Here is a 23,550-nt window from a genome sequence, read left to right on the forward strand (position 1 = left end):
ACAATTCCTCTCCCTACTCTTACAATGCTTTTTTGTGCAGGTGATGTAAACCACAGGACAAAAAAAACAGGATGCTGTTGGGGAATCACTGTCAACAACCAAGTTGTACATTGCTGGAGTGGTGTTTTTGATGGGGACAATTTCAATTTGGCTATTGTTAAGGGGCTGAGAGAAGGAATGGAGAAAGCAAGACAATACAACATACAAGTCGAATCTATTTGGACTAATTGGTACCAAATCAGTGACTTCATACCACGTGCTCAAAAGCCATGGCCACTGGAGTTGGTTCAAGATCTATTGATACTAGGATCATCCCTAAAAGGGATATCGATCATCAAAATAAAGCCAATCTATTTGCTGGAGATGGCACAAGAACTTGCCCATGAAGCCATAGATAGACAAAGTGATAGGATCTGGATTGAAAGACCTATGAATAACCTTACTGCATTGTAATCTTTGTTTTCTTTGAATCAAAAAAAAAAAAAAAAAAAAAAAAGTCAGGCACCTTTACACCTTTGACTTCCAAAAGAGAGGTGAGGATTCGAGAAAGGCCGTCAATGACACGTGTGAAGAATTCAAACAAAGAAATGCTGCCTATAAAAGGGGCCGAGCCATACTTTAAAACTCTGGAAGGATACGGTTAGCACAAATTATAAAAAGATGGGTTGGGAGAGGCGAGACAAAATCAGCGGAACGAGTTCTGAGCAAGGATCACCCGGCATCGACGGGACTGAAGCCTCGAACTTTGATTCGGGAGACCTTTGTTCGACGAGAAGAATCGTTAGATCTCAGTGCAAAACAGAAGAGGTTGAGCCCGGGAAGTTTGTCAGGAAGTGCGAGAAGACCGAGCAAGTTTTCAAAGATTGCGTGGGAAGGTCATTTTCTGTTGTTTCGGTTCTCTTATCCATTATGTTCTTCGCTCAGATTTATATGTTGTTTATCACCTTTCTCAAAGGCCATTTACCTTCTATGATTCTGTCACTGGATAAAATTTGAATTCAAATACTTCTTTTTACGTGTATTGGTTTAGTTTCAATTGTGGTATTGTTGGGTAACCCATGTTGGTTTGCTGCTTGTTCTTATTCATTTCTTTATATTATTTTTTTCTTAATTGTACTTATATTAGGATTAATATCTGTTTTTGGATTGTTTATTTTTATTTTTTTGATAAGACAAAGATAACTTCATTTACCGAAAAAGTTTGCAGTTACATCCATGATGAATCATAGTCTCTAAAGAAGGGAGTCCTATATGATGTAAGTAGCCATAGTTTTGCTGTGTCCTGTCTTAAATTACAGACTTTAAGTTTGGTAGTTATAGGTAGAATATGTGCTAAAATAAGAATTAAAGAAGGGGATAAGTTTTGTATCTCCTTTTCTTGGATCAGATACATTGCCATGACTTCACACCAGATTTGTTGGAGTTGTACTTGATTCAGCTGGCTCTATTTTTATAGCTTTCCAAATGGCTTGTAGTGTGTTCTCTGGAAGTTGTCCTTTGGGTGTTATCCTTGTGTTAATGTCTTGGATGTTCCCTTCCCACGGCAGTCCCACGCACCATTTGTCTCCTTCTAGTTCATTAGATAAACCTGCACACATAAGGATTGGTGAATACCCAAAGTCATTAGATTTGTTTCAACATTTAAAGGGTGGGGATTGTGTTCTTTCTACGTTGGTTATTTCCATTCTCTTACATTGGTTATTTCCATTCTCTTTTTAGGAAGTAGTTGTAGGTCTCCAACCCACCTATTGATATCAGCAAGTAGTCTTAGTGGGTTTGGGTCTTTATTATTATAGACCTTAGTATTTCTTTTTATCCATATATGATAGCATGTTATTATAAATATGGAAGAAAAAAAAACCAGATTTTAGTCTCTTTATCGAAGTCATAACAAACTAGAAGGGAATTGCAAAAATTAATGAGAGAGTTATTATTTGTCATTTCCGTTCTCAATCCCAATGGACCCGCTGCCCAAATTCGCTTTGTCCAATTGCACGAAAGGAAAATGTGCCAAAGAGATTCAACATTGTTATTGCAAAATTTGCAGGTTGGATCTGTCCCTACTCACTTAAAGAGTATGGTTTTGGTTGGCAATCCTATATTCAAAAGATGTTAGAAAAAAGTTTTAAAATTTGGGTGAATTAGGTAACTTTCAAAAGTATTTCCACCATTTAGAGTGAAGTATTGGTGATTCATGGTTATTTAATCTTGACAAGGCTTTCTTGGCTAATTTAGCCGTGAATTCACTTGTTGCCGATAAAAGAGATAACCATGAATCCGGTATAGGTGATAGGCAGAGTGAAAGAATTGAGGGGGATAAAGATGTTGGAATGGAAATAGCAAGGATTGGTGTGACTCCCGGATTCTTTGTTGATGAGAAGTATAGATTTCTTGCACTGTGGACTGCCTTTTCCAAAGATCAAAGTTGTGATCATCCATTGTATGATCCATTGATGTGTGACTCCATGGATCAACCCATCGCCAATTTTTCTTAAAACCATGGTCTGGAGCTGGGGGAGAATGTTGGATATACTCTGCCAAGTCCATGATCTTCCCTTTTTTTTAACCTTTGGGTTGAAGAGTGAGGAATTTGCATAGTATTTAGCTTTGAGAGTCTTTCCCCACAGAGAATTTGGATTATTGAGAAGTCGCCAGCCTTGTTAAAGAAGTAAAGCACAATTGATGTGTTCCATTTTCTTAAAACCTTGCCCTCCTTGTTGTTTAGGTCTGCAACATTGGTCCCAAGAGATGAGTGTTAATTGTTTTGTCTTGTTTGGTTTCCCGAGCCAAAATCTTTGGCAAACAACATCCAATTTTCTGCACACAGGAAAACAAAAACGCTGCATTAGATATATGGATTGAGATTGGAGGACAGATTTCATCAGGACTTCTTGTCCTGCGTAGGATAGAGAAGATGCTTTCCATGTTGCCATTTTGTTTCCCATCTTTGTTAGAAGAGAATCGAGGTTTTTTTATTTAGCCTTTCCATGAAAAAGTTGAGTTCTTAAGTACACCACATTTTTCTTCATTTCCTCAATCCCTAGAACCGATAGGATTGCTTCTTTCTTTGTAGGATCCAAATTTCTAGGGAAAGAGCACCACTCTTCTCAAAGTTGATGATTTGTCTTGTGATGTTAGAAAATAGGTCAATTGCGGCTTGTAAAGCCAGCACATCATCTTTTTCTACTTTTCAAAAGAGAAAGGTGTCATCTGCAAAGAAAAGATGTGATATTTTTTGTGCATTTCTAGCAATTTTGATACCTTGGAAAAGATTGAGGTCTTTGTACTCTGTCAAGAGTCTAGAGAGTATTTCCATAATGATCAGGAGAAGGTATGGGCTGAGGGGGCAACCTTGTTTGAGCCCTCTAGACCCAGAGATCCAAAGATAGGGGCTTCCATTCAATTTGACCAAGAAAGAGGCTAAGGATATGAGGGTCTTGACTAGGGAACACCAATGGTTGTCAAACCCCTATAGATGGATTAGTTTAGTTATTGCACCCCATGCAACTTGATCATAAGCCTCGGACATAGCCAACTTTAAAGCCACACACCCACTTTTTGCCTTTGTTTTGCCCATAAAATGAAAAATTTTCGTGGGCAATCATGATATTGTTTGTGATTTGTCTATTGGAAACAAAGGCTCCTTGAGATGGTGAATTGAGGTTTAGGAGGCAAGGTTTGAGTCTTCTAGCCATTATTTTTGCAAGAATCTCTTAAGTGAAATTGCATAGTCTAATAGGTCTGAAGCCCGAGACCTCCTTTGGGTTATCCACTTTTGAAATAAAACATAGTAGAGTATGATTTGTTCCAAAGGGAAGGGTGAGATTGGTAAAGAAATTATAGACAAAGGTTTGAATTTGATTGCAAAGTAGGTCCCAATTTTTTTGATAAAAATATGCATTAAAACCATCAAATCTTGGTGCTTTGTGAGGGCCCATGGAGAACAGGCTTCTTTGATTTCTTCTGGAGAGGGTGGGTTAGAGATGGCCTGGGGAATTAATTATGGTGATGAGGGGACAAACCTTCAACAAAATCGGGGTTTAGAGGGTTTGAAGAAGTGAAAAGGTCTTTCATGAAATTGGCAAAAGCTGTTGCAATTTCCACATTACTTCTTAAAGTTTGGCTCTCATGTATGAGGGTTACAATTTTCCTTCGATGGCAATGAATTTTGGAAGCAAGGTGATAATACCTAGTATTTCTATCCCCATCCAAGATGAATTTTTCTTTGGATTTTTGAAATCAAAACTGCTCCTCAGCCTGTAAAGCCCATTGGATTGTGTGGATTTTTTGCAGAATTAGATCTGAATTTGGTTGGTTGGTAGCCTGTAGGATGTCAATCTCACAAGAAGTTTGGAAACAGATTATCTTTGGGTTGTTTATTTTGATAAATGGAAAACTTGCCTTGGTTGTTGCCGACGAAAATAATAAAGCCGGTGGGTGTTTTCACCTTTTTTTGGGGGGGGGGATGAAATTCAAGAACCAGAGATCTAAGGCATATGAATTTTGGGAACACATCCGTTTTAGGAGGTTTGACAGCATATTTTGAGGAAAGAGCTCTTCTCACGGATTCTTTGATGTTTATCCTTGAGATGGATTGGAAGTGTAACAGGCTACACTTGTGGTTCGAAAAACTATACAAGTTTTCATTACTGAAAAAAATAAAAACAAAGTAAGATTCAATGATATGGCAAGCTGCAGAGAGTATTTTAGTAAATGGTTATAAAGGGGATGGCAAAACTGAATGTAAATTGAAATTTATCAGAGGTATCAGGATTTTGCTATAACAGAATTCAAGTGTCTGAAATGTAACGTATCTGTAAAAGGGGTAAACTAGGAAGAGGAGAACAGAGAAGGATTGTCGGGGTTATAAGAAAGAAGAGTGCTAACATGGAGACAAAGACTTGTTTCTCCACTTTGAGGATGTCTTTAACATTTGGCTAACAGAATCTGGAAGTAGGGCTTCAATCTTCAAGACAGATCTTTCTCATTTAGAGGTATCTTTTTTTCCAAAACTTTGTGGGCACTGTATTCCAAGACTTCTCTAATGCACAAGTAGACGGTAAGAATAAAGTAGTGAGTTAATTACTGTAGATGCTGTTCTTCAATGGATGATGTGATTTGATGGCAATGGCAGAATCAACCCACATTCACAACAAGAGAGCTTGTAAATACCCGCACTCATTTAATTTCTCTTACTTCTTGGCTCTTGTCTTTTAAAGCCAATTTTTGTGACTATGATGGTCTATCTCTCCATGTCCATCATTGTTGCAAAAGAAATACTTTCTTTTAAAACTTCCATTTTTTTTTTTTTTTTGATTGGCTTGTAACCTGCTTGATTTCCTTCCCAAAACTGTTTACTCCCATCATGAGCAACGAAATGAGAACTCAGCTTCTTATTATACTGATATGGAATTCATTGCCTGGAGGGTTCATCCCTCACTTTAGCATTATATGAAGTCTTATCGACTTCTAACTGTGATGGAAGTCATTGCATAATTTTCCAAACAAGAAAGGAATTATGTTATTTTTCACTGTCTCCTCTAGCTTTTAGCCCTAGTTGGTCATTTTCATAATGTGGACATAGATTCCGTTCATGGTTTCATAACAAGTGGATATAAACGCCTCCATGTAAGTGCTCTTTTCAGCCTTGAAATGTTTTTAGTAAATTCATTACTAACATCTACAAGGAAGCCTTTAGCTTTTCCAGTTGTTGAAACTACATTCTTATTCATAGTTTTATTCATCGAGTGTTCAATGATCAATTGTTTGATTCCATGGGCCTTTGTAATAGCATCACTTCCATAGTTCCACCGTATGCATAGGGTTTTATCATTCCTTAGGAAAAGTCAAAGTCTCATAATTGCGAGACATAATATGGGAATCTTCTAATCGTCAAAAAATTGTGTCCATCTAGTATTTTGCTTGAATATGGTAAGCCATTGTTGGTTGGTTTGGTTTATTTGTGGGTTGGTTTAATTATAAGTTGTGGTTCAAGTTATTATTATTCAGTTGGTTAGTGAGGGTAATTATTTAACTTTGTATATTTCACATTATTATAAATAGGAAGCTTAGGGGTCATCTTGATTACCTAATGATTCAATTATTTTCACATGGCATCAGAGCCCAAGTTAAATTAGAATCGAAAAACCAAGGTGTTTATATTTTTCTTTCTTTCTTTCTTCCGCCTCTTTCTTCCACGATTTGTTTTTTCTTTTCTCTTCTTTCTTCTGCCTTGGCTTTCTATTTCTTTCTATTTCCGCCATAGTCAGCATTGTCTCCTCTCATTCTCCTTTGTTTCTTCTTCCTCTTGTGTTCTAGAACACCAAGAAAAAACTCTATTTTTTTCTGCTTCTCTCTTTCTTCTTTTTTTTTTTTTCTTTCTCTTCCGCTATCTCTTTATCGATTTTTTCTTCCTTCTTTCTTCTTCAGCCTCTGCTCTCTTTCTGGCTGTGTTTCTGCCATTAACAGCTTCTTCCTTCTCTCCTTTCTCCTTTGTTTCTGCTATTCTCTTCTCTACTGCAATGCAGAATTTTTTTGGAGTTTTACACCTCCTGTGATGTTTCAGATTCTTCTAACAGCATGTTTTATGCAGTATTGATCAGAAAATTATTGCAACATTGAATCCGAAAAATATCACAGCTCAGAGAAATTTTTTTTGACCTCCTTCACCTTTCTGGGATATTTCAAAACCAGTTTGCAGCCTGCAGAACAGCAGGTTTTATCAGATTTTTCTCCAGCAGCTTGATCAGCCCTTCCATCAGGTTTGCTCAGAATTTTCAGAAGGTTTGATCAGAATTTTTCAAAATGTTTGATCAAAATTGTTTTTGGTGGTGTTCTTGGTGAGTGGACTGAAGATATGATTACACCGGATGTTTTTGGTGGTGTTCTTGGTCATGAAAATTATCCCAACCTTCCATCACTCTCTGTTAGGTTTGATGGAACCAATTAGTTGATCTGGTCTCGTTCCGCCTATTTAACAATTATTGGAAGAGGTCTAGTCGGTCTTATTATGGGCACTACAACCAAACCTTTGACTGCTGGCATTCTTCAAGATAAGGACTTTCTTATCTTGTCATTCCTCTTGAATTCCATGCATCCAAATCTAGCCAAGGGATATTTATTGTTGGATATCGCAGTCGAGATTTGGAAGGCTACTAAAGAGACTTATGGACAACTAGGGAATGATGTGCAGATCTATGAGTTACGAAAGAAACTTCATGAGATCACATAGAAAGAGATGACAATTGCCAAGTACTATGCTGAATTACGCTCTCTCTGGCAAGAGTTAGACCATTACGGTGACTACCAACCGACTAATCCTGATGATGTGGTTGCTTACAGGAAATATGTTGACAAAATTCAGGTGTATGATTTTTTAACTGGCTTAAATGTGGAGTATGATCCGATTTGAGTATAGGTTTTGAGTTGCTCTCCCTTTCCTGCATTGGAACAATCCTATGCACTTGTTCAATGTGAGGAGAGTCGTCGTCTAATTATGTTACATAACCCGATAGTGGAAAAATATGCTCTTCAGAATGTGAGTATGGTGTCCCAAACAGAATTAGTTAAAGATATGGTTAAGTGTAAGCCTTGCCACAAGCCTTATCATACCAAAGCCACATGCTGGAAATTACATGGAAAACTTGCAGATTTTGAACAAAAAAGGGCTCAAAAGAAGGGTAAACCCAAGGCTCATTATTCAGAAACTGTTTTTACTACCCCTACTTCAAATATCGGTTTTTCCCAGGAAGAATTGTTTGCTCTAAGGCGCATTCTACAGTCGCGTACCACTGCCGCTGCCACTACCTCTTCCAATGCCTCGTCAACTACACATTTGAATTCCTACCTTGCTACTTCAGGTACCGTATTTAACGGCTTCCATGCTTCTTTAGTTTCTACTCGATGGATTATTGATACTGGAATGACAGACCATATGACAGGTTATGCTTCTCTTTTCTTGAATTATTTACCTACCTCAGGGAAAGATAAGGTCCATATAGCTGATGGTTCTTACTCTTCCATTGCTGGAAAGGGAATCATACAACATTCACCGTCCCTTTCTTTGTCTTCAGTTTTACATGTTCCATTTTTTTTACACTAACCTTCTTTACATTAGTAGTCTTACCAATGACTTGAATTGTATGGTAACATTTTTTCCCTCCTACCGTGTCTTTCAAGATTTGGTAACGGGGAAGGAGATTGGACGTGGTAAACTAGATAGTGGCCTCTAGTTGTTGGAATCGAATGGAGCCTCTTCTTCTGCTATGCTAGCTATTCCTCATCCGGTCAATTTGTCAGCTCTCCACCAGTGGCATCGTAGGCTAGGCCATCCCCCTATAGGAACTCTTAGAAAACTTTTCCCCAATTTAGTCTCATCTTGTCATAGGGAATTTTTTTTTGTGAAGCTTGTGTTTTTGCTAAACAGATTCGTTCAAGTTATTTGGCTTCTCATAATAATATAAGTTCTATTCCTTTTATGTTTTTTTTTTTGTGGGAAAATTAAAGCTTTATTTATTTAATTGAAATCCACTGGGGATCTTACACATTAAAGAGTCAAAGAGTAAAACCCAAGCTAAAAAGGGGGGTGGGGAGAAATGGTACAGAAACCAATCTTGTGTGCGGGCCGCTATATGTTAATTCATAATGATATGTGGGGGCCTTGTCGCCGTATATCTACTACTGGCCATCTTTTTTTTGTTACTTTTAATTGATTGTCATTCTCGCTCCATGTGGATTTATCTTTTAAAACAAAAAAAAAAAAAAAAATAAAAAAATGAAGTTTTGTAATGTTTTCAAGATTTTCATAATGTGGTTAAAACTCATTTCAATGCCATTATAAAGGTCATTCGTAGTGACAATGGAACCGACCATAATGAAAAAGAATTTCAGAGATACCTCTCTGATTCTGGCATAATACATTAGACTAGTTGTGTTGCTACTACGGCCCAAAATGGAGTGGCCGAATGGAAGAATAGGCATCTTTTAGAGAATGCTCATTCTCTTCTAATTGCCATGAATGTCCCCAACTAATATTGCAGTGACGCAATTCTCACTGCATCATACCTCATGAATAGGATCCCTAGTAGAATCCTTGACTTCAAATGCCCGAGTGAGGTCCTTCAAGTGACATCTTCCTTTATAGTTCCTCCAAGGATATTTGATTTGTGTGTTATGCTAGAACTTCGACTCACAAGAGTAAGTTGGAACCTTGTGGCCTCTGCTGCATTTTTCTGGGGTATTCTAGTACTCAAAAGGGTTACAAATGTTACCATCCTCCTTCGAGGAAGACAATAGTGTCCATGGATGTCATCTTTAATGAGTTTACTCCTTATTTTACACCTCTCCAGGGGGAGACTCTAAGAGCAGAGGTTTTTTTCCCCACTTTGGATGTTCCTGTTACATATAGAAACCTACCAACCCTAATTCAGCCTCAATTAGAGGTTCAGGAAGAGATTCCTGAACAGGGGAGCATTCAACCAACATACATGTAGACACCCAGTTTTCCCTTTCCCTATTTGAACCTTATGAGGATCCTATCCAGGGGGAGACCACTCTTGTAAGGCACACTATTGAGGTATTTCAAAAGCAAATTGACCAAAACAAAGATGTGCAAACCTATCACAGGAAGAAAACCAATTGGCAACAACAAGTAGAGAAGGTTGACATGTTACCACTTCAATCTTCTGATCCTAGATTCCGGTCATGTAAGTATCCCTGAGGTATCTTCTTCTGACCTCCCTATTGCTGTTAGAAAAGGAATTAGATCGTGTACTCAGCATCTTATAGCTAAATACGTTTCCAATGATTCTTTGTTTGACTCCTACCAAGCTTTCATATCTTCTTTATCAATTGCATCTATTCCAAAGGCTTGGCAGGAAGCCTATGCTAATAAAAATTGGAAGGCAGCAATGGTAGAGGAAATGCAGGCTATAAAGAAGAATGGTACTTGGGAGTTGGTTACTCTTCCTTCAGGGAAACAACTAGTAGGTTGTAAGTGGGTGTTCATGGTAAAATAGAACATGGATGGTTCAATCAACCGATTGAAGGCTAGATTGGTTGCAAAGGGTTCACTCAAACTTATGAAATTGATTATCAAGAGACCTATGCTCCTGTTGCAAAATTGAATACAGTCAGGGTCTTGTTATCAGTAGTTGTGAATCAAAATTGGGATTTACATCAATTAGATGTAAAGAATGCATTTTTGCATGGAGAATTAAAAGAAGAGGTCTACATGGAAATCCCACATGGATTCTCTGATAGCAAAACAAAAGGGAAGGTTTGTCGGTTGAAGCGGTCAATTTATGGGTTGAAGCAATCTCCCCGGTGTTGGTTTGGACGCCTCCAAAAAGCTGTGACATCGATTGGTTACAAGCAAAGTAATGTTGATCATACTCTCTTTGTGAAAACATGAGAAACTCACATCACGCTTCTTATAGTCTATGTAGATGACATTGTCATCACTGGAAATGATGGGGCAGAAATACAAAAGCCGAAGAGCTTCCTCGGCTAGGAATTTGAGGTTAAAGATCTAGGAAAACTCTAAGTATTTCCTGGGAATTGAGGTCGTTAGATGAGAAAAAGGCATCTATTTGTCCCAACACAAGTATATCCTAGACTTACTTTCGGAAGTCGGAATGTTGGGATGTAAAGCCATGGATAGCAATTGAAGCAAGCATTAAGCTTAAAGAGAAAGAGGCTTAAAGAGAAAGAGGGAGTACCAGTAGATAAAGGGAGATATCAGAGGTTGGTTGGAAAACTAATTTATTTGTCTTACACTAGACTTGACATTGCTTTCTTAGTAAATCTAGTGAGCTAGTTTATGCATGACCCATACTTGACTCATATGAATGTTGTTATTAGAATACTTTAGTATTTGAAATCCACACCAAGAAAGTAAATACTTTTGTAACCCTCAAATAGAAAGTGGAAGCTTATACAGATGCTGATTGGGCTAGTTCACCTGACAAAAAAATCAATATCAGGATACCGTACATTTGTTGGGGGCAATTTAGTAACTTGGAGAAGCAAGAAGCAAAATGTGGTGTCATTGTCTAGTACAAAGGCCAAGTATAGATCCATGGTTCAAGGAGTATGTGGACTTTTATGGGTGAAGGGTCTATTAGAAGATATTGGGTTTCTTGTTACAAGTCCCATGATGTTATATTGTGACAACAAGGCTGCCATCAATATAGCCAATAATCTGGTGCAACATGATCGTACAAAACATATTAAGATAGATTTTTTGTCAAAGGAAAGTTAGAATAAGGGCTAATATGCATGCCTTTTGTGAGATCTGGAGATCTTTACTAAAGGATTGAAGGAAGGAAATTTCTACCCTATTTTTAGCAAGTTGGGCATGACTAACATCTATACCTCAACTTGAGGGGGAGTGTTGGTTGGTTTGATTTATTTATGGGTTGGTTTAATTATAAGTTGCGGTTCAAGTTATTGTTATTCAATTGATTAGTAAGGGTAATTATGTAACTTTGTATATTTCACATTATTATAAATAGGAAGCTTAGGGGTCACATTGATTACCTAAGGATTCAATTATTTCCACAGTCAAAATTAGCAAACTAATTGCGCAATACTTGCCAAAATGTAAAATTTGCAAAAATAACCTTAGCTTTGTTAATATCCTAATAGTATAATTAGTATTTGGCACTTTTGAGTAGATTTGACTAAGAATTTGTATGTGAGAGATCTTAAAGTGGTATTGTTTAAGTGTCTCACCATGCATGTGAAAGCATCCATGGCGTGTGAGATATTTGGCTTATCCTTCATATGTGAGAGATGTGAAGATGAAGAAGCAACCTTTTAAACTAAAGGATTAGCTGTGCTACTTTATGATTTTGAACCTCGCTTTGATACCATTAATAGAAGCGGAAGAGAAAAAAATAACAAAAGAAAAATAGAATAAACACCAAAACAAAGGAGAGGTTTTATTGAATTCTTCAAGTGCTCCGCTGTTTCCTTGCTATACGCCAATATATCATCGAAGTATACAACCACAACACCACCCACAAGAATAACCCTTGTCCCAACTAAATGGGGTCAATTACATGGATTGATGCCTTCCAATCAGTTCTATTTTGAGGTCATGCTAGATACAAGGCCTAAGCTATGCATATCCTTTTCACCACTTCTCTTAAGGTTATCTTAGGTCTATCCCCAGCTCTTTTAGTCCCTTCAATCTGGATTATATCACTTTTTCGTACATGGGCATTTATAGGTCTCCATTGAACATGGTCGTGACACCTCAAACGACTTTCTCGAAGCTTATCACTTGTGGGAGCAACTCCCAAACCAACTCTAATATGACCATTCCTTATCATCAAAGTATATAGCCATAAATTTCCCAATAAAGGGTTTGAAGTACTTGTGTCATAACCCTCATGAAAGTGTGGGTTGCGTTGGTTAGACTAAAAGGCATAATCTTCTGATGTATCAAGCCCCCTGGCAGCCCCAAAAGAGCCTAGAAGGGCCCCATGCCCATTCTGAAACAAGGCCTAAACCAAAGGGGGTGGAATTTTATCCAGGGTTAGAGTGGTTATTTTCTTACCCTGGATCGAGTCATATTTGGTTGACCAAATCCAATTTTATTTTATGAAAATAATTCTGTTTTTATTTCCTGTTTTGGAGTCCTAATTGTTGAGTTAATGTTGGTCTTCGATTATTAGTTGGAGTTGTTAGTAGGTGAGGACAAGGTTTCCTAATTTTAGGAACCTTATCTTAAAAGGAGTTCTATTTAGTTAAGTTCTATTCAAGTAGGTAATTTGAACCCAATTTAGTAGGGATCATTAGTTGAGTCTAGGAAGGTCAGTTGAGGCTATAAATAGCCTAGTTATTTGATGTAATATTTCAGTTTTGGATGAATTAATGAATTGAGTTTTGAGAATATAGACTTGGGAAGTCGTGGGATCCTTGGGAGGGTGACATGTGGCTAGATTTGAGCATTGTTCTCCAACCTCAAGACCTTCAATCTCCACGACAATTTATTCTACACACAGCATTCTGCAGTTCTTCAACTTCAAGTGAGTAAGATATGCCCACACACACCCTAAGTTCCTAACCCTCTCCCCCTCTGTCGGCCACCCTAGCAGTCCCTTCCCTCTATTGTTTGGCCTAGTTCTACACTTCCCAACCCCATCGCATACATCACTTACCCCTTCCCCTTCAATCCTAGGGAAGCCCAACTCTTTCCCTTGCAGCTGTAGCCTTCCCCCCTTCACTTTCTTCTTCCTCACATCCTCAGTCCTAACCAGTATTCATCTATTCCCTCATCAAATCAGCCCCATTCCACCCTCAATGGAGTCGCCCTAGCCTATAGGATTGACTTATAACTTCAGTTTACTCATTATAGCCCTAGTTTTGGAGTTTAGGAAAACCTGCGCTTCATCTCTTTCGTGATGAAGTTGCAGAATTTTCTGAAATTTTCTGGACTTCTTATAACTCAAATTTCAACCCTTAAACCCTTAGGATAACTTCTGAAATTAAAAGCCAGTTGTTCCCAGTTCAGTCTCCACCCACATTCAACCCTAGGCCCTTTCCTAGCCTTGATCGAAACCTATTCCTATTCATACCTTGTCTAGGATTGACTTTTCAAATGTGGATTTTGAGCTCTGATACAAATTCAGATCTGGAACTTCAATTCCACCATATCCAAACAGTATTAGAACCTTTAAAAACCCTAACCTAAACACCTAGAAACCCTAACCAGTGCTGGTTCTTATTAAAGAGGGACCTGGATATCTAACCCAAAACCCGGGTTTACATCACCTTCCATTTGAACAAACCTCCTCTTGTGTTGAATGTTGTCTTTGACTCATCCCAGTTTAATTTAAAGTTGTGGTACCCACTTTTGAGGTCTAGTTTGGAGAAAATCGATGACCCTGTAAGCATATCAAGCATATCATCAAGTTTGGGAATTGGAAACCTGTATTTTACCTTGATTTTATTGATGGCTCTGATGTCTGCACACTTCCTCCACAATTTGTCCTTTTTAGGGGTCAACAATGCTGGTAGGGCACAGGGACTAAGGCTTTCAGAGATGAAACCCTTCTTCGGTAGGTTTTCCACCTATCTTTGTAAGTATTCATTTTCTGTTGAACTTATCTGGTATGCGGGCATATTTGGGAGTAGTGCTCTTAGGTATTGGTCAATAGCTTAATGAGCAATGGGGGCAGCCCACTGGGTAGGTCTGCTGGTACTAGGTCTAAGAACTCATAAAGAAGCTTCTGGATAGCTGGGGATAGTTCTTCCTCTGGTTGGGGAATATTGACCTTGGTGAACAAGCTACACTGAGGCTGTTTTCCCTGATGGAGCCTTCAAATTTCTTTGGTACTGGAAGTTTTCTTATTTGTTCTAAGAGTTTGCTTCTTAAGTTCTAGTAGGTTCAGGGGTAAGAAGACAATCTTCTGACCTTTGTATATAAACTTACTTTTATTCTCCCTACCCATGTTGGCAACATCACTATCATACAACCAGGGTCTCCTAAAATAAGTCAGACAATCTCATCAGGACGACATTGCAGTAGACCTCCTTAGAGTAGGAATGGAGACTGATGGATACTGAACACCTTTAGAAACCTCCAATCTATAACTGTTTAGAAGGGAGACTCTATAGGGTTGGGCTGTTTCTTGGTCTTAAGATTAGCTTTTTCTACGAATCTCCTTAGATACCACATTCACGCTACTACTACTGTCAGCTAGTTCCTTGGCTGAATATTCATCTGATTTGAGTCTAGTGTAAAAGATGCAACACCTGCTCCAGTCTTCATTTGCAGTTTCACCCACCGGCATTTTGGTCACAGCATTCACAGATTTTGTCATCATAGTACTCTTCATCTTCAGGGTACTCGAAATTTCTCCCATGGTGTTGGCACCATTGATTTATCTGTAGCTTCTATACTACTTAATGTATCCCCAATTGAGGACTAGTCTTCAGGATCACTTCAATTGGAATTTGCAGTAGTTAGGGTTCTTAAAACTCAGTGGGGTTGATTGTACCCTGCGATTATAGGGAAAAGGTTTTTAAACCCTACAGTTAGGGTTTTTAGGGTTTAGGGGTGAATTTAGGTTGAGGGAAGTGTTGATTAGGTTCAGCAGAGGTTTCTAAGAGGATATTGTTTGAAACTAAATCTGAATTATTGTCTGTCAATCATAGTTGTCACGGCAATGAGGCGATGCGAGGTGGTTTAGGCTAGTTGAGGCAATGAGTTGATGAGGCGCCCTCCGAGGCGCTTTTGAGGCGGTTGGGGCATTTTAAGTGAAATTTTTAGTGTACATCTCATTCACTCCAATTCATTATAAATCTATCATATCTTATATGATAAAAAAAAAAACTAATATTAGCCTACCTCAAGTCATTCAACATACTACAAACCACACATAGTAGGTCCTAAATAAAAAGCTGCGGGAAGAAAGGAAGAGAAGTCATCTGTCGTGCGGCTTGCCAAAGTGTCGTCATGGGAATGGAAGAGAAGAAGAGAGAAAGAGATTAGGGATTAGAGTGAGAGTGAGAGTGTGAGACTTGAGTCAAGAACTTATTCTCTTTTGATTTTTTTTTTATTTTTTATTTTTTATTTTAACATTTAATCACATGTAGTGTCATTATAAATATGCATATAGGTTCAAACAATCGATACTTTACAATTGGAATCTAATAAGTAATTCAATATATGCCTTCGATTTGGCATCTTTCATGTGATTTAAAAAAGAAAAAAAGCGGATGCCTTGGGGTATAAGGCGTCCGAGGCTCTTGAGGCGACGCCTAGGCAATGCCTCATACCCCAAGGCGGTCGCCTTATTGCCTGAAAATGAGGCGACACCGATTTGAGGCGCTCCGAAGGTGCCCGGACGCCTAGGCGACGCTTAGGCGATGCCTTAACAACTATGCTGTCAATTCCAATTTCAATTCTAGGGTTTAGGGTTTAAGAGGAAAAATAGAGATGGGAATCTAGGGTTTTGGGGTTAGAGTTGGGGCTGCTGCTGGGGTCAAAGGTTAAGGGGGATGGAGTGATGATAAGTCCAAGAGGGGTGGGAATTTGGAAGAGGGAATAGGGAATTACTGGTAAGTGGGGTTTGGGAGAGGCTATCTAGATGCTGTAAGCAGGAAGGGAAGAATGGGAGAGAAAAGAGAGGGAATAGGAGATAGGGAAGGTTTTGGGTGATTGCTTACTTGATTAATGCTGCTGAGAATTGAAAATAGGTGAAGAAGCGCACTCAAACAAGGTGCCGCATGGTTTCCTTTGACTTGGAAACCGTACACCAATCCGTTGCACTCCGTTGGCTGCAAACTCGCTTCTCAATTTTATTAGTCACCAATAACTGAATTGTTTACAAGCCGAGACCTTGAATTTATAGACTAAAATAAAGAAGACCTACTAGGACTCAACAAACAAAAGAGTCGTAATTGAACTCAGCTAACAATTAAAAGGAGTTCCTATTTAAGATAGGACTCCTACTTAGAATAGGTCTGTGTCATAAGACTAATAACTTGACAAACAGGGACCCAAATACAAAATAGAAGTAGGTATGGACTCCCAAAATTAATTTACAATCAACTTGACCAATTAGGACCCCAAAAAGGAATTCAAAATGACCAATTTGTGCCTGACCAGGTCTGGCCTTCCTAGAGGTGCTGCAGGAAAGGGCTGCTGCCCTAGGATTTCTCGTGGCCTCTCTTGGCGTTGTCCTGGCTGGTTACATCAACCAGAGTTGTGGAATTTGATTGAACGGTTCTCCTTGAAAATGATATGGTGATTTAGGGTGCTCAACCTTGTGACTTTCTTGTAGAAGAATCTTGTATTCTTGTGTCAGTCCTTGTCTCTCAGCTCACAACCATCCGCAATGATACAACCCTATGTTGGTCAAGCAATTATTCCCCTTAAGAAGTTAGCTGGATATTTTCTCACTGGTCCCACCCCAATTTAGTTATTACTCTCTAGATCAGAACTCTTACACAGAAGATAAGAATGCATTAGCAGCTTGCAGAATCAACTCAATAAATCTATGTTCCATAGTAGGGTCTGTTAGAACCTTGTACAAAAGGCTCAAAAATAGATTCTTAAACTAAAAAGGGAAAGCCTACAACCCAATGCTTAGCTTATTAGGTAAGTTAAATTTAAAATTTCTTGGAACTTATTATTGGTTCAAAATTGGTTTTAATTACATTTTACTAATTCATGATATACTGGTCATGAGCTAACTTAAATTGATCCATGACTTAAATTGATTCACTAGGTCAACTGGTTCAGTTGAGGTAAACTAAAAGAACTTTCATAAACTAAGTAACTTGCAATTTTCGTACGTAACTACCCATATTTTAAACACATAGAAGTGGCCCATTGCAATGGAAACTGATGGTCTAACGCTTAATGCATATGTAACCCAGCCATAGGCTTAGTTGTAAGGAAGAAGCCCAATTTGGTGATGAATCTACATCATGCTTCTTCTTGCAGATGCAGGTCTTATATCTGAATCCCGCTGGCTCTTTATCTCTAGAAAATAGTTTGGCAATTTCAAGAAATCAAAAACGAGTCTGTTGTTTGAAGATAAGATCCAACAAAAAAGAGAGAGAAGTAGAAGTATGCTGAAAGTTGAACAAAAACAGGGAGCCACCTGTAGCTGGGAAGAGAAGGAACAGCAGCAAAGGCATGTAAGAATGGAAGGGTAAGAATGGTGGTCACACCTGAAATTATGTGATCAAATCTGATTATCTGAATTAAGCACAGAAAGGAGAGAGCATTCAATCCACCCTTGAATCCTTTTACCACTCTCCGCCACAATTTTAAGACTAATTCAGACTTTCTTTAAGTTAGCAATCACTTTGTATTAGTTGCTAGTAGCAAGTTGGCACCTGGTTCCTCCAACAGAAGAGGTGAAGATGAAGAAGCAGTGTTTTGGGGAGGAAGATCAGAATTAGGGATTGGTAGGAACATAAAGGACTTGTTAGTTGATTTTCTTAGAAGAGGGTTAAGGTTTTCCTTTCCTAGTATAAACCCTTCACACGTTGACGAGTGTGGAGGGTCCTCAGTACCTAGCTGCAAGACCCAAATCTCTTGAGTTGGTTCCCCACAGAGAAACTGACACTACTAATGATTATGAACCATTTGCTTTATTTTGAAAGTTATAACATTGAATTTCTCTTACACTCCATTCTCTCAAAACAGATACTATCGAATATTTACATTTTCTATGATCATATATCGTGCATTCTGGGAATCCTTCTGAATAGACGAAATATTCCTATTGTGCTTGTAAATTGTAAAGAAAGAGAGCTGGAAAAGGATAAGAAGAGAAGAAATTGAGTAGAAGATAAATCGAGAGAAAGAGGATGATTGGAGTCACCCTTTCGTTGTTAGATCCTCCAAGAAAACGCTCTCTCTTTATAGGATAAATTTGTAGAATTACAATCACGTAGAAGACCTAATCTAGAATTCTAAACAAACCATTCATCATTGGGTTGAGAGTTGGCGCCCTTCCTTTATATAATATATATATATATATATATATATATATATATATATATATATATATATATATATATATATATATATATATATATATATATTTTTTGGGTGGGGGGGAAAGGCCAGACATGGTTTTTGCAGGGAGGGGATGAGGAGCCTCTAGTGTTAGCAATGGAAATGTTCACCATTTATAGAGGAATTAAATATTGCATTGAGAGAGACCTATTGGAGATTTGGGTCCTCTCATTCCACAATGAAATTAGATATCATCGATGGCAGAATTCAAGTACCATAGAAGGCAGAAGGTATATCAAAGGTGAAATCCTGCATCTAAATCCCTGCTTATTTGTAAGGGAGTTCTGCTGTTGTGGAGAGATCACAACCAGCCAGCAGAATTTATAACAGTCCAAGTGATGGACATGGAGCAGAATAGGAAACTGTAGGATTTTCCAGCCAAGTTGATGGTTCTCATAGATTTCAATACTAACTATAGAGTGTAAGCAAGGTTCAGTGTTTGTTTGGGGCAATGATTAGAAGGGCATGCCCTGTGTTGGGAGTTTCTTCCACTCATCTCTTGGGGTTCTTAGAGACTGCATCTTGTGTTCATGATTCATTCTTAAAACCTGAGAACAAAGAAAATCAAAGGAAAACTTCTACAGAAGTCTTGTGATAATTATGTTTGGAGATTAGAGGATTATTAAAATTAAGTGTTTGAAGAAATATGTATTACAACTTATTGACATTTGCCAGTGCAAATATCAGTTAGTAGAGAGCTCTAGCCTTGAGTAAGTATTTTATGAATCTTATTGCATAAAATCTTGAAGTTTTCCAGTTGTGAAACAGATATAGCCCTGCATAGATGCATCTATTCCTCAAGTATCTTCCAAGGAACTCTTTGTTTTGCCTCAGGTCATGAGGGGCAAACTACTCATTCACGCAAAAAAGGGGGGCAGGGTGGAATTGAAATCTCTAGTAGATATGTTCGGTGAAGCCATTCAATGTTTCTGTTTGCTGATATCTTCTAATGAGTTCTGTATGCATGGTTGTTGGGTTGACTGGAGGAGTTAGAATTTCAAATCTAAGCTTTTTGTGGGTTTTGTTGATAGTTATTGTCAATGTGTTGTTTTTACCATCAATCCAACTCCTCCCATTTAGTAGGGATGATACTTAGTAGTAGTAGTTTTGTTGTTACTATCAAATACAAAGGGACCTAGCTTTCCCCAGTTTTCAGTGTTAGTGATCCTTTCTGGTGTTCTCTTCCAGGCCTGCTGAAGTGGTTCAATCCAACACAGAATACACTGAAGATGATGTAACTGACGAGATGACTAGAGGTTCTGTTCCCTTCGAGTCACCTGGTATTGAACCCTTCAACTTCCCCGGGCTACGCAGTGACGTGGAAGCCATTGAGCGAAGCGTGTTTGGTGGCATAAATCAATTCTTAGATGCAGTTGAAGAGATGAAGAATGGCTTCTTTCAAAATTTTGGGGACCTTCCTCATTATGACAAGGAGTCCTCACCGTCCTCAAGGAGAGGGATACCAATCGAACGCAGCCCACCCAGAAGCTTTGCTTCTCCTCCAAAACAAAAGAATGAGGAATCACCTTTTTCCGATTTTGCTGGGCAGTTCAAAGATGTTTGATCCGGAGTAGTGGACAAAATGTTAATGACAATGAGTTTGGAGATGCTTCAATATCCTAAGTTTTTCTAGAAATAGAACTGAGAATAAGTCTCTCCAGTTGATGCTTTAACAAATAGTGGTTATGTGAGTTTTCTTTGATCATTTGTTCCAAGGTGGTGCCATGACTCAAAGACTGGTGTACATAGAGGCTACTTACCTCTCTTCAGAGTTCCACCTTTTACTACATTATAACGTAACTACTTTGGCTGTGGAACAGCTGGGTCTGTCACTTGGAATGACTTTTGATTTGGTTTCTCCTTCAGTTGGATGTATATGGAATACCTTGGGAAGCCTAATTACTTTGTGAAATCATACATCATCTCTCATTATGTTTGTTTAACCTAATGAAGAGGTTTCTGAGTGATGGGTTTTCCTGAACCTGGGATTAGAATCTTCCTCCATATATTTGCGAGGAGATCTATCTTTGAACTCTAATAAGGTGAGTCTCTCCTCTTGAATGCATGGTGACAAGAAATAAAAGTAATGGTATTAATTCTTTGCATTCTATATAAATATAGGCATTAGTGGCAAATCTCATAAAGCCTTTCTATTCTTATGTGGCTGTTTGCTTTATTTCTTTCCTTCTATTTGTTAAAACCTCAGATTTTTTCAATGAATTACAATCACTGGGTTCTCTTTTCTTTCCTTTTATTTTGATTGGGAGAAAGAAAAACATTCAGTCAAACTGAAAACATCATACAAAACTTACATGGTCCATCTCAGTGGGCTCTTTTATTCCTTGGGAAATCTAAGTGGATGTTGTGTCCCGGGAAACCCATGAGTATAAATCTTTCGATTCCAAGGGTAGTCAAATTGATTAAGGAATGAGATATAAAATATGAGTTTCTAAGTTTGACTCTTCAAACCACCCTTAGAAGTTAGAATCACTTATATAGACGTGCTTAGTTTTCTTCACAGTTTTTGATGATTGAATGGCTCTCATTCAACCGCCATATAACTCAATCCATGCGGTTGTATGGTCAATGTGCACCAGAAGAGTAGCTAGGTCAAAGGCTTGAACTTGAACATCATTGATCTTTTCTTTAACTCAAAATAATTCTTATACTTTTTTCTTTTTTTTTGATCTTTTCTTTTAATCTTTCTTATTCTTTTTCTTTTTTAATATGAGTAAGAGTGTGAAAGTTTCTTGTTGTTTTTTTTTATTATTATTAATTATTTATTTTTATTTGTGGCTGATGTGAGAGAGCATATATTTTTAATACACCAAATCAAATTCAAATTTTAAATACAAACCTCTATCCTAGAATTGAAAACACAATCAAATATGAGAGTTTTTATATTGTATAGTTGTTATAATTGAAAACAAAGATAAAATTAGAAATTATAATTGGAAACAAAGATGTAATTGAAATTATGAGGTAAGGTTATTGAAATCAAATGATAAGATAATATTTGTATCTCTTTCTAATATAATTACTATTAAAAAAAAACTTGACCGAAATCCTTGCAAATGTCACTGAAATTAATTCGAAACAAAAATGTAATTGAAATTATGTAAGATTATTATAACTAGAAACAAAAAAGTAATTAAAATCAAAAGTAACGTTGACTAAACTATAATTTTATAATTAGAAATCAAATCATAAGGTAATGCTAGTATTCCTTCTTATATAATAATTATTTATAAAAATAAAAAAATCAATCGAAACCCTGCAAATGTTGCAAAAATTTGGACGACATTTCAAAGTTTCCATGGTGTCGACAACCACCTACACCCCTTTTGTTGGCGACATTTCATACCTTGACATCCCCCCCCCCCACAATGTTGAATCTTGAGGCCGTCTTTGCTCCCAAATGAATAAGGTTCTTTTTTGTATCAATTCTCATTCTCTATTATGCCTATTTAAAATAAATAAGTACAAGAATTCATTATCGGTCAATAATGAAAAATGGTTTGGTGAATTTTGTCAAAAATAAATTATAAAATAAAAAATAAGTTTAATATGTTAAAATAAAAAATTGTTAGAAAATGATAGTGAGCAAGTGAGAAAAGAGAAAAGAGGAAAAGAAAATGATTTCTTATGAAAGAATGTGTATTGACTATTTTACCATCATCTGAACTATAATATTTTAGGTAAACCTTTACATAAATGAAGAGAATGAAATTCTCACCATAATCCATGATAGATAAAAAGTCTATTATGGATTTTAGAGGCTTTTCTATTATTTTAAACATGAACAAAACTGATAATAAATGCCAAACAATTTAAAATAATGAAAAAAAATCTCATAATTGATAATTATAATTGATACCAAAAAGAGCCTAAGTTGGAAGTTGCTCTTGGTGAGATCTACTTTGTTGGTGTTCCTAGGTCCTCCTGTTGTGATTTTTTCCCCCCCAACAAGTGTTGTTGCAGAATTCGGTCCTTCTTGTACGATTGCTCGAACTTGCAAAAACATGCTTGACCGGTGTGGTCGAGTTTCGTCTCTGACGAACAACTTAGTTCAGAGTGAACAGAAGGATTAACCTCAATATCTCAGTTAATTGAATAATTCAAGAATGCATACCTCATAATGATGAATATGTTGGTATTTATAGATCTTAGGAGAGGTTACCTTAATTGTGCAGTAATGGAGTTCGAATAGAAATCTATAATTGTTGCTAACTTCCTGAGAGAGGAATCTTATCTGCCAAGAGAGTATTACTTGGACTGTAGTTGTGAAGTCCGACCTAGACTCTAAGAGTAATACAAAATACCCGACTTGATCGAAATCATCATCCCTATCTTTAAGGATGTTAGATGTGATTCAAATTGTACACCTTGCTTTCCTTTGTTTTATTCGTGGTCCAACCAAGGTTTGATTAGTCCAGTTCTTCTTTGGTTGACCTAGGTAGGTCTATTATAAAATATCCATAACACCTGGGGTCCTTCTGTTGTGATTTTTTCCCCAACAAGTGTATGGCTTATTTTAAAATATGGCCTTTGTAGGAATGTGATTTTGAATACTTCATTGGTTGATGTTTATGGGAAATGCCAGATTATGGGTGATGCTCGTAAAATGTTGATAATGTCATATTTGTAACTATCAATACTTGTTAATAGTTAAATTCCATGAAAAACATATTTACTAGAATGTGTTTTTCAAATATATTCTTGGTTTGAAAATGTTTTAAATTTTTTTTTTAAACATGTTTATCAAATGCTTAGAATTGTTCAAAAAAAAAAAATTTAGGCATAAAAACACCAAAAACCATTTTTGTGTGAAAAACAATGCTTCTAAAATAAAAATGTTACTTAATAGCCCTATTAAATTGCCATAATACTATTATTGTTGAAATCGGTCAAGGAATCTGCACACACATTTTTTTTTTTTCGCTAAAAGGATCATTATATTAAGCGAAGAAGAAATATTAAAAGTACATCAATTAATACCGTAT

General features: G+C 37.3%; 1 protein-coding gene across 1 annotated transcript; it reads left to right on the forward strand.

The window, feature by feature from the left end:
• The first annotated feature begins 639 nt into the window (after window positions 1-639).
• LOC149024505 (Mal d 1-associated protein) lies at window positions 640-20,446 on the forward strand. The gene is made up of 2 exons (XM_089144739.1): window positions 640-875; window positions 19,736-20,446. The coding sequence occupies exons 1-2, from the start codon at window positions 661-663 to the stop codon at window positions 20,109-20,111; spliced, it is 591 nt and encodes a 196-aa protein (XP_089000865.1). The 5' UTR covers window positions 640-660; the 3' UTR covers window positions 20,112-20,446.
• The last annotated feature ends 3,104 nt before the right edge of the window (window positions 20,447-23,550 follow it).

Source organism: Hakea prostrata, chromosome 2, assembly GCF_041222555.1.
Source record: "Hakea prostrata isolate BN-2017 chromosome 2, UWA_Hpros_2, whole genome shotgun sequence".
Classification (NCBI taxonomy): Eukaryota; Viridiplantae; Streptophyta; class Magnoliopsida; order Proteales; family Proteaceae; genus Hakea; species Hakea prostrata.